This window comes from Halyomorpha halys, unplaced genomic scaffold, assembly GCF_000696795.3.
Source record: "Halyomorpha halys isolate HHAL.00 unplaced genomic scaffold, Hhal_1.1 Scaffold1380.1, whole genome shotgun sequence".
NCBI classification, from domain to species: Eukaryota; Metazoa; Arthropoda; class Insecta; order Hemiptera; family Pentatomidae; genus Halyomorpha; species Halyomorpha halys.
This window is the reverse complement of record NW_027108126.1, coordinates 14264-27297: the sequence shown is the minus strand read 5'-3', so window position 1 is coordinate 27297 and position 13034 is coordinate 14264. Positions and strand designations below refer to the sequence as shown.

At 33.0% G+C, this 13034-nt stretch overlaps 1 protein-coding gene across 3 annotated transcripts in view; it reads left to right on the top strand.

Annotated features, from left to right (window-relative positions):
* The window catches only part of LOC106689497 (mucin-2), a 125704-nt gene extending 119088 nt beyond the window's left edge, over positions 1-6616 (top strand). For all 3 annotated transcript variants that reach the window (XM_067046536.1, XM_014434472.3, XM_014434474.3), the window contains exons 6-8: positions 256-653; positions 1442-1937; positions 5319-6616. In XM_067046536.1, coding sequence (XP_066902637.1) covers positions 256-653; positions 1442-1937; positions 5319-6359 — 1935 coding nt within the window. In that variant the 3' untranslated portion in view covers positions 6360-6616. The remainder of the gene's footprint in view (positions 1-255; positions 654-1441; positions 1938-5318) is intronic.
* The last annotated feature ends 6418 nt before the right edge of the window (positions 6617-13034 follow it).

Sequence of the window (13034 nt, the reverse complement as noted above, 5' to 3'; positions counted from 1 at the left end):
TATATATATATTTACATTTGAGCTCAGTTCTGCCTTTTTCTCACTCACTTTAGAGACATTTTTTTGTTAAGGTACCAGATTAGCTGGCTTATAGTAATGGACCACAGATGGCATTAGCTCTTGATGTAATGATTAGTAGACAATAATTTGGCATTGTGTTTCTTCACTAACCACTTATAGTTTTTATTTTTCTAAATTGATATTACTCAACAGTATAATATGTTTTTGTTTTTTTTCAATTTTATTTATTTACAGATAGTTGAAGGTGGCCCTGCTACAAAAATACGAAATGAACCAACAGGATTAGTTACAAAACTTGGAGGAACCGTTGTGAAGGATGGTGTTACAACTGTTCATGAAACAAGTGTTATTGGCACTTATATTTCAGGAAAATATGCACAAGTATTAAAAGCAACTTCTCATGTCATTCAAAAACCATTCCCAAGCAAATCTCATCATAAAAAAACTCAGGTAGAGCCGAGTCAACTTGAAGATAGTCTTCCCTTAGAAGCTTTATTTTCAACACCTGTAGGACAAAATCTAGTAAGACATACACGTAGACCTGCTGTTCAACCACCATTTAAAAACAGAATCCAAAGAACAAAAATTCAAGAAACAACAGAACATAAAAAGAAGCAGACAAGGCCATTCAAGTAAATATAGTGTATATAATAAATAACCATATAATAAATGGTGTATATATGTATATATATAAGTTAAGTATCGGCGAAAGTCAAATGTCAAAAAAAAGAGAAGAAGGAATAAGATGTAACACGTGTGAACTGCTGTAACATACTAACTTTATTGGGTTCGGTACATCTCTTTATATACATGCGATCAGCTGATCTCCTCAGTCAGCTGACATAGAAGTGCGGTCAGCAGAAAAAAAAACAAATGAACAATAGAATTATTTATTTGTTCCGACGTTTCGACCTGATTTTCAGGTCTTCATCAGGGAGTTATAAACAGTAATTCTGTCTGAAATGTATATGTTTATATATTTGGACTACTATAGCATAGTTTTCTAAATTATTTTAAAGGAACGTATATTTATTTTTATTTCATAAGAATTCATAAATGGTAAAAAATAAAGAAACTTTTACAACTTATGGGCTGAAAACCTAGAGATTTCTTATATTTGTTTTAATATTTTAATTATTACTGAATCTTAGTATACATTTAATTCAAAATAATCTTATTCTAACTTCATATATTAATAATCAGGTTTAGTTAAACAATATTGAAACTTAGTGGGTAAAACAAATGTTTCCCTGATCTAAAGCTTAGACTAACTGCAACAACACATATGCAATTATTTAAACATATGCATGAAATATAAATATGTGAATGAATGAAATATAATAATATGGAATATAAAATAACAATGAAATATATTGTTTTATATTTAAATAATTATATATATGTATATATTATTTTTCAGGTTATCACATAATAGATTCAGCCGACCCAGTTCTACTTCAGAGGTACCTACAGTATCTGTTTTCACTGAAAGTGCCACTCCTGTTAGAAGATTCCATAGGCAAAGATCAGCAGGGGTTTCATCTTCTGTCATAAGCAATAATATTGATAGTGGTTCTAGAAGATTTAAGCCAAAACCTACTAGTGTCAGCAGCGAAGTAACCACTAGCTTATATAAGTTCAAGTTAGCTAGACCTCAAGGTAGATGGCAATATAAGACCACACCAAAACCAAGAGTAGCAATTCGAAGGCAGGATGAGGATGTAATACAATCAACACCAACTCTACCAGAATTAGAGCACAGTGAACAACAACCTGAACCATCTGATTTACCAACAACTTCAACAGCTACTCCTAGCTTATCAGTTCAAACAATCAAAGTAGAAATTTCTACACCAGCAAATTTCAGCAATGCATATTATGAAATTGCAACAATTAAATCACCCTACACTTTTCAGGTAATAATTTTCATTATCAGTAATATGGTTATGTGTTCAGAGAAAAATATTTAACACCAAAGGTTTGAGGAAATACGAACATATAACAACTATAGTTGAATAATAACACAAGCAAAACAATATACTGACAAAATTGCTTCAGATTATACTTTTTATAAACCAATTCCTTTTTTATTGACTAACTAGCTGACCCGGCAATGCTTCGCTATTGCTATATTTTAGGATGTATGTAGATTTAATGAATACAGTTTGTTATAAATTTATGTAATTAGTTAAATTAAACATACACATATACTATATTATTATGATTTGGTGAAATAAATTGATCCAATATATTCGATGACATTCGTTCTCATCTCATGAAAGAAAGGTTGAAATAAATGGCATATCGGTTGGTACCAGCGGTATAAGCTGTAAATTTGAAGCTTATATATAATGAATATAATCGATAGTCTCTTAAAGTTCATTGTATTTTTTAGTTAAAATTTTGAAATACTTTATTATTACGTTTTGGTAACATAAATTAACCAATACATGCTATAAAGTTGCAATCATAATTTTTTTAAAAAATATTAATACCTTCAACATTATTCAACGAATCTACATCATACTTTGCAGTGGTTTAAGAAAAGATAATAATAATAAGTAACATTAAGATTTAGTGTTACTATATGTATTAGTGGTACTATATATGTAACACTATATGTGTTAGTTTTGAAACAAAAACTCTCACTGTGCTTCAATATTAGTACTATATCCAAACAACTGAGACTAATTGGCATATTAAATTGGTAAAATATTTTTAGGGTGTTAAAAAAAGTCCACTAATTCATTTTATTATATTAAACTCTCAATTTTCTTCAAAATATTATTTTTCGGGGATTTCATTACCTTTAAATATTCTCATGGCGAAATGGAACATTTTGAAATAAAATGCACGTAAATAGACAGAATGACATTTAGAAGTGTGATAAACGATTTTTTAGTGTTGAAAAGAAAAAAAAATAACCTCCATGTAAAACGGTCCAGTAATTCATAAGTTCATTGTGGACAAATTTAAAAAAATACCCCTTGTAAATCGGTCCAGTAATAACAATGTCTACAGTCGACAAATTTTCGACAACTCTCTTTCATATATATGGAGAAGAGAAGATGCTGTGATAAGACGGTAGCCATGGTTACGTATTTGAAAACGACTAATTTTGCCGTATCACCGTTAATATTGGTCCGATTTTGGTGCTTTTTTTTTCTTCTTTGAGGCAATTTTATTTTTCATGTATATACTACCTAAAGTCGATTTCGGCTATAAAAGAAAACATTCAGCTTTCCAACGGTTTTATTAACGTGACAATCGGATAAAAGGGAGTGGAGTTATTAACAATTATGTGAAAAATAGTCGACGGAGGAAAAAAAAAATCACGGATGGAATCGAAGTGAAATATGAATGATCTTAAGTTTTCTTCCAAAAATGGTATTTAGAACTTTGAGACAACCCTGAAAACGAATATGGTTTTCTTTTTTCTAAAAAAAATTTACCGAACTACTTTACTCAGAGCCTTACGCTTAATCCTGTTCATAAATTTTTTTCTACTCAAAAATCTCATGACTTCATCATCTTTAAACCTTTCCACGGCGAAGAACATATAGCAAAAAGCCCCACGTAAATCGGCCATAATAATAATAGTAATAACAAAGTCTATTGAGAACAAATATTCGACAGCACTCTTTTATATATTGAGAGATATGAGAATTTTAAATTTTAATTTAAGTTCCATATCATGACTCTTCCACCTAAGCATTCCATCCTTCACAGATATCTAACATCATTCAGAAATTACCTTCCCACAAACCTCCTGCATATTAATCTAATGGTTTAAATTTACGCCCTAAAGCCCCAGCCAACAACAACAACATATGAATCTAATTGCATCCCATATTCTAAAAGATCTTCCTCGAAAAGGTTCTATTCCTAACCTACATCTGCAATGCTGTTCTCCGATCCACATACTTAACTACTATCCTTAACTGTGGAAAATATCCATAATCAAAATAATACCCAAAACTCAAAAGCCACCAGAATACCCATTCTCCTACTGCCCTTTCTCTCTTTTACACAGCATGGGTAAGACCCTAGAGAAACGCCTGTACCCTATCCTAATTTTCAATCACATAATCCAAAACCACTGGTTTAGATTCCGAACATCCCACTCCACCATCCAGCTATGTCATTGTGTGGTTGATATTGTCTCCTCCCCATTGGGGAGGATAATGTTATAATATACTCTGGAGTCTTTCTTAATGTTAAACATCCTTTGGAACGAGTCTGGCACTGCTATAAAAGATCCAAAAATAATAAATACCCCCTAATTACATTCTCATTATCTGTTCCTATTTCATTGACAGATTATTCAAAGTAAATCACAACAATGATCATCCCTCTTTCTTCATTGTGCCTGTGTACCTCAGGGTAGTATCCTTGGTCCTACAGTTTAAATATCTGACATCCCAACCCTTCCTAACGCTCTCCCCACAACGTATATCAATGGCACATGTGTGGTATCAGTGAATAATTACCCTTCCATTGTGTTCCAAATTCTCCAATCCCACACTGCCACCCTTGAAGAATGGTGTCAAAACTGAAGGATTGAAATAAATTCCAATATATCCCATCAAATCACCTTTACTCTTTATATTAAACCAATGACTTCCTGCCCTACAATAACCTTTAATAATACACCCTTTATTTCCGTCTGTCTAAGAACAAGATCTAGAAAAATCATTACCTTGGAATCCTCATACAAGACTGAAAAGATAGGAGACTGCTTGTTGATTCAGATTCTTACAACATGTACTAGTACAACAGCACAATGGTATAACTTCCAACTAATTACAAAAGACTCATTTATATAACCATAAGGCCTATCTGGACTTTTGAGCTGAGCTTTGGGGCTCCACTAACCCACCGAATTCCTCTTGTATCCAATCCTTACGATTCAAAATCCTTAATGCTCATCAAATCTAGTCATTGATTAAGACCTCAATGTTCCATATGTTGTCAATTTGGCCAGAACCAGATACCGATCCTTTCATGATAAACATCCTAACCACCCAAATTCAGTTTTTTTTTAACCTGGCTTCTCCTTCATTACCTGATAATCTGCCCAGGTGTCTGAAAAGAAGATGGCCTGGAGATCTACTACTGTAGAAATGTAATTGGAATTCTATGAATGGGTAGATTCTCTGCAATTCTGTATCATGACATTGTATAACTCATATCACATTGTATATAATTTTAATACAGTTGTCAATATCAATAAATAGTTTATAAAAAAATAAATAAATAAAAGTTCTATGTTAATGTACCATTTTATTAAATTTCAGGTAGGAACTGTAAAAAATACCAGGTATATTACTCTGACATCGACATTTGAGAAATTATTGGAAGTTTCAACACCACCAACAGCTACAGAACCATTAACTGAAAATATTTTAACTTCAACCCCAGTATTTGAAAAGGAAGCTCCAATTGTTACTCTTCCCATGATTGCTATAGCTGGTAGTGAGACCCTACCATTAGAAACAATGACAGATATCTTCAGTACAAGTGAAATATTATTGAAAACACATCTTCTTCCTGTTGTCAAGGATAGTAATACTACAACAATTACATTGGTACAAACTTATGAAGTGACTAAAGTAGTAAGTGCAACCAAAACTTTGCCACCCACTGAACTTTTCCAGTTTATCCCAAGTAAAACCTTAAATGAATTTAATACTAGACTTGATGAAGCTGGATCTGAATTACATTTAGAGCTAGATTTTGGTGATAATGATAACAGTGAAGAACAGCATTCAGTTACTATGTTTCCTGAAGTTTCTAATGTTACGGAACTAACATCACTACCCATCCCTCTTCCAACCCCCCAAGAACAATTGACTCCTGAAAAACTTCAACAATTGGCATTCTTAAGATTCTTAAATCCAAATCAACCCCCTGTTGTAACTTCTACACCTGTCATCAGCGTACAAACTCTCTATGACACTCATGTAATTCCAGTTTTTAATGGATTAAGTACTGTACTAAGCACTATCTCTCGACCAATTAAAACCATCACAAACACTCAATACATGACAAATACAATACCTATTCCAAGTTTACCACTGCCTCTGTTCCCTACACCACAACCACAACCATTGATAACTTCAAGCCCTATCATTACACAAACAGTCATAACTGAAACCGATTCAAAAGTATTAAAGTTGACATTTGGAGCAAAGACTGCTTACACCACTCTGTATTCGACAAGAGTCATTCCCACCCTTCTCACTACCTATCATACGACTCAGCTTCCCATACAACCAACTGTAGCACCATTCCCATCATTCTTCCCTCCTTTCAATCCATTTTCTTTTGTTGGGTGATTATGAACAACATTTTGAATAAGACAAGCATGAGCAATGGTTTCAAATGTGTACATACTGTATGAATAAAGTTGTATTTATCTGCAAACCATGTTCTAAGAACTTTATAATTGATGACTTCAATAATGAATTGGTTCATTAAGAAAAAGAAATGTCATTTTTTGTAAATATTGTTAATATGTTTATTTTTTATAAAAGTAACAACTATGTGCAGTTCTGTAATATAAAAGAAATAAATTACAAATATTTTTATTAAATTTACTGTTTTATTACAAAAATATTTTTCAGTTAGCCAAAATGTGAAATTATCCCTGGTAAATTGTCTATTGAAGTTGGAAATACCAGAAAATTTTCTGGTACCATGCAATATCATATTCTCTTTACATTTTATGATCCTGATATAAACGTATAAGAATTCAAGACATAAAATATTAGAAAGAGAAGTAATAGATAAAAAATATGTTTCAGTTAATATTGAATAAGCTGCATCAAAGGCAGCATTGTTGTTGATTGTGTTTATAAATGATGCAACCTTTTTAACTCACTGTGTTTATAGTTTAACTCACTTTCATTATAGAGAGTATTCTTTACAGGAGTGTTTTGAGGCTTCTGGTATTTATCAGATGCATGCTAGACTAATTGAGACAATAGGCCTTAATGTGCCCAAGATTTTGGCATTTGGAACATTAAATGATTTCTGTTCTCTTCGTGGGTTCTTCAAATTGCATAGGGTTGGCAAATACGTCCTTTTCGGTTTTTGTATTCATGTTTTGTTCATAATACGTCACATTTTCCTGATGCAATTAATAATCCCTCAGAGGAATGTTCATCCTATTTTTAATTTGTAAACAGTTATGTCTGTTGACACTTGTTAAGATTAGATCAGTATTGTGTTTGTGATCCAGCTGAAAAGATTGACGGAAATATCGTGCATTGTATTTTGCTTTATTACTTCAAAAAAGGAAAGCTAGCTGCAGAGGCACATAAAAAAATATGCGGGGTCTATGGGGATAGTGCCTTAACAGAGCGCACGTGCCAATATTGGTTTGCCAAGTTTCGATCAGGAAATTCTGACATAAACGACGCATCGCGACCTGTTCGCCCACAAGAAATTGAAATCATTGATGTTAAGAAGATAGTCGATTAAAATCCATCCCAATCAGTGAGAGACATGGCAGAGGTCCTAGACGTATCACATACAAGCGTAGAAAATCATTTGTAGAAGCTCGGCTACGTTTCTAGGCTTAATGTTTGGGTCCCCCACTCCCTGACCGGAGCCAACTTGACAACACGCATTTCCATTTGCGATTCACTGCAGAAACGACTAGAAAACGATTCATTTCTTAAAATACTAGTGACATAGGATGAAAAGTGGATTGTCTCCGATAATGTGGTGCGAACAAAATCTTGGAGAGCAACGAACCACCTGGAACCATATCTAAAGCAGGATTGCACCCAAAGAAGATAATGCTTTCAGTATGGTAGGATTTCAAGGGTGTGATTTTTTATGAGCTGTTCCCATAAAGTTTATCGATCGATTCCACTCTATACTGCTCACAATTAACAAAATTGGATTAATCAAATCTAAGAAAACACCAATAACTGTCAAATCGAAAGGGTATCGTCTTCTATCATGACAAGGCTAGGCCCCACACTTCGTTAGTTACCTACAATAAATCGTTAGCCCTTGGATGGGATCTTTTGCCCCACTCTTCCTATTCACCGGACCTTGCTCCTAGTGACTACCACTTATTCCAGTCTCTACAAAATTCCTTAAGTGGAAAACGGTTTGAAAACGAACAGGGTGTTAGGGAGTACCTTGATCACTTTTTCGCTAATAAACCACAGACATTCTATGAACGTGGGATTATTTAGCTGTTGTAGAGATGGTGTAAGGTAATCTAAATTAATGGACATTACATTGTAAATTAAAATAAATATTATGTACAAAATATACTTAGTTTTCTTTCACCCAAAAAAACTGAAAGGACTTATTTACCAACCCTATATAATCGAGAATAACACGCGATTTACTTCAAATATTTGAAATTATTGTTTGCTGGTCCAAGATTAATAAAAAATAGACATTGGTGATACTTTTCTGTTGGGTGGAGGATACTGGAGGCTTATCACAAATTATACCACAGTTCTTCAAGGTATTTTTTTTTTAAACAGTTGTGAGGATGGTGGTATGCAGTCCCCTTATAACAATTCTCTATGGTTTATCTTTTTTAATTGTTAACAATGAAAATTTTTTAAAAATATCATAGAAGGCTAACACTTTTTTTTTTATAATTGTCTTTATTTTTGGTGCTGACTTTAAGATGTTTAATCCTGGAAAAACATCTAAAATATGTTTGTCCAATTAATTCTAAGATTTTTTGACCAAATGTCAGGAAGCTCTGAATATTGTATACCAATATCGGAACCCTTCTTGCTACTGCTCAAGTTCAGTAAATTCCCGGATGCTGGAATATTCAGAGGATTGAAGAGAGATGTGAATTTTTTCCCAGTAGGTACAGGTATTGGAGTTGCTTTTAGTTCACTTTTATTGAATTAAAATTTACTATAAGTTTCAGTAGATAAAGCTTGTTTAGGTTTCACTATTTTATTTATTTTTTATTATTTGGTGAATTCCCAGTAGAACTAGGAGTGGTATTTTGTTGGCATTTTTGAAGTGTTCATGTATTCAAACATTGAGATGGGTTTTACTAATTTCAGAAAAGATGACCTTTTCCTTCGGTTTCATGCTCAATAATTTATCTCTAAACATATGGAATCAATAATATCATAAAACTAGATCAAAACAAAAAAAAACGATAATAATAAAACAATGGAAAACATGGAATTAAAATTTAGCTACTGCAATAGTTACAATGATGTACATAAATATAACGAATATATAAAATATGAAGAAAATATCTTCTAAAAACAAGCGAAAAAACAAAAAAAAGAATTCTGCATGTATATAGATTCATCTTTGTGAGATTTGGAATCCTGGCAGTTGTGCAGATGATCTGATTAGTCACAGTTCTGTTGGATGATAGAGAAAGGCCAGTAGCAAACAGGCCAGAGAATGCTTGATCTCTTCAGCCTATATGTACAATTCCTTACTAATAAAAGAAAATTTGTAACCTTTCACCTTACTCACTATTAATATAAAATTTCTCAACTATGTATAAATTTAATGTTAACAAATTTTCACAGTAAGACTGGGCTAATATCAAGCTGATTAGAAAATAAATATAGGGAAATAACTAGTGTGACTTCAGTTGTGGTCCACTAAACTAAACTAAACTAATAATAGCAAATTTGAATGATAAATTTGTTATAATAAAATGAACACATATTAAAGAAGCTTTTTAGATATAATCTTCAACGTTTTTACAAAGTTTAAACAAATTTTAATTGATATTCACTGATATGATGATTTCCTCCTTCACCTTAAAGCTCCTAAGTTTAGAATATTAAATTACCTTATGTTTGATATTTATACTCAAAATTTTTCATTACTCCAAAAAGTAAAAATAAAAACAAATAATAGTTTTAGTTTTAGAGATTTTTAAAGGTAAATATATCCCATTTTAACAAATAAATAAAAATCAGAATTTGGATGTTAATTAAAATGATAATTTACATGGTTACTGTTACTATTTATATCTTATATATTAACATTATGCAATATACACATAACCTCTTTTCTGAATTAATTATCTCATTATTTTCCAAAATAAACTATATTAGTTGTCATCAGTCTAGCTCAGGCCAACTAAATTAAAAACATATACATCAATTCTCTGTGACATAAGTAGAATGCAGTTTTTGAAAGGGGGGGGATAGTGTACATTACATCACTATTCCTTTAATAACCATGCCAAAAAAAAGCAAATTCTTGGTCACTTATCTTCCCTAAACTACTTCAATGGGAATTTCAGTATCACTTAAATCAGTGATCTCTCTATTGACAGCTGCTCTATTGAAAGCATATTTATACAATTTAGTATGGGATAAAGCCTCGAGCAGGGAGATTTTAAAAATATATACTCCCTCAAAAACAAATAGGAGCAATAGTCTAATAATCTGATCTCAAAAATCCCATTGTAATTACATAGTTCTGAATACTGTAGAAATGGTGATATATTAACTATTGTACTTTTTTTTCAGTAAGTTCAAATTACAAGATGTTGCAGACAGAAAATCTTTAATTTATAATGTATCAAGCCTTTTGAAATCAAAAAATCAAATATTGTGTTCAATATTTCTACCCAATAATGTATTTCTAAAATTGTTGTGGTCCCCTGACACAAGTGGTGGTACTATGGCATATGTTATTGAAGTAAATGGGTTAAATAAAAACTAGCAGAGTCGATAAAAGTTGAATATAATCATAAAAAGGCTCATTACATATAAGCACATAACAAAACACCATGAGGGCATGAGCTTGGTTAATCAACAAAATCCGTAGCAGCAAGGTAGGTTACAATTAGCAGTGTTGCCAGTGTCAACCGAATAAAAAAAACTTTAGACAACACGCACAAATCTTTCAATGAATATAAAAATCAATAAAACAATTTATCTCAACACTCCCCCTCATTGAAAAGATTTTGAATTAAGTATTTTATTTTAGTCCAACCCTTTCCAATAATATTTTCAGTCGTGGCCCATGAAGAGGCTTCGTTAGGAAATCCGCCAGTTGGTCCTGGGTTCCGATTGACTTGATTTCAAGTTGTCCGTCTTGCAAAACTTCTCGCACGAAGAAGTATCGAATACGAACGTGCTTCGTACGACGGTGAAACTCTGTATTCTTTGCAAGCTTGGTCGCGGCCTCGTTGTCCACAAATAGGGTAGGAATGGTGGTCGCATTGGATGGTGAGAGAGATTCAATTAGAGATTTCAGCCAAACAATCTCTCTAGTGGCTTCACTGGCGGCCACCAGTTCTGCTTCTGTTGTGGAACACGCTACACTGGTCTGTCTTTGGCTTGTCCATGACACAGGTCCTCCAGAATATATAACAATGACCCCGGTGGTTGATCTACCAGTGGTGATATCTCCACCCAAATCTGCGTCACTGTATGCTAAAATTTTATTAATAGAATTAAAATTATACCTTATTACTTTGTCTTGTGTCGTCCCCTTCAGATAGCGCAAGATCCTTTTTACCTTCATTACATCCTCTCCCGTTGGCTTCTCAAGACATCTTGATACGACACTAACGGCATATGCTATCTCAGACCTAGTAGAGGTCGCAAGATACATTAAGGCACATACAGCCTCCCTGTAAGTGTAATTTGTTGTCTCATTCTTGAAATTGTTATAGTCTCGATTATCCAAAATCGGAGTGGACACTTCCTTGCAATTAATCATCCTAAATTTTTTCAGTATTTTCTTAGTGTATGATTTTTGGTGGACTACAATTCCATCTTCATCTTTACTTATTTCGAGACCAAGATAATGATTGAGTTCTTTAGAGTTAACTTTGAATTCCGATTTCAAATCATTTAAGAACTTTTTTAAGAATTTCTTACAACTGGATGCAACTAACCCATCATCAACGTATAATGCAACAATTAACTGATTCCCATCTTCATTTTTGATGAATATACGGGGGTCTGCATGAAGAGGAATAAATTTTAATTTAGTCATAAAGTTATTAAATCTTTCATACCAGCATCTGGTGGCCTGTTTAAGTCCATACAGACTTTTATTTAGTTTACAGACCTTCTTGGTGCCATCATTAAAGCCTTTTGGTTGTAGCATATAAATGCACTTTCCTTCTCATCAACTGTGCCATACAGGAATGCAGTAGACACGTCGAATTGAGCCAGATTCATCCTTTTATGACCTGCAACGCTTAATATAGTCCTAATGGAACTCATACGAGCTACAGGACTAAAAGTTTCATTGAAATTAATTCCCTTTTCCTGATTAAATCCCTTCACTACGAGTCTAGCTTTGAATTTTTCAATGCTTCCATCAGGGTTTCGCTTGATCTTGTAAATCCATCTGCAAGGCAAAACTTTTGTATCCTTCGGAGGATTCACCAATGTCCATGTTTTTTTGGAATTATGTGCTGTCATTTCGGTTTCCATAGCCTTCAGCCAATTTTGATGATCTTCAGACTTAACCGCTTCTTCATAAGTTTCGGGGGTTTCTTGATCAGCCATAATTAAGGTGATGACAAAATCATTGAGCCGCTGAGGTGGTCGGATTTTGCTCCGATCTCTAAGTCCAAGATTCGGTTGTTCTTTTTCTTCTTCTGAACTAAAATAGTCTCCATCTGGGAATGGAATGACATCTTTTTCTTCACTCTCTGATTGTTTTTCCTTTTCGGTAGACTTCTCTTCTTTCTTGTTTTCATCATCTTCTTTTCTTCTTGAAGACGAAAATTGTCATTGACGGAATTAGTGGCTTTTCATTGAACGTTACATTTCTTGATTTTATGATTGTTTTTCCTCCGGTCCATACTCGATAGCCTCCAAAGTCGTAACCGACTAATGTTCCTTTTTGTCCATCTTTTTCCTGAACTGCTTAGGAATGTGAACATAACATTCATAACCAATAATTTTTAAATGTCATATGTAGGTTTCTTCCCTGTTCATAATTCAAAAGGAGACTTTCCAGGAACGCCAGACTTAGAAGTTCTGTTTAAAATATGTACAACAGAGTTAATTAAT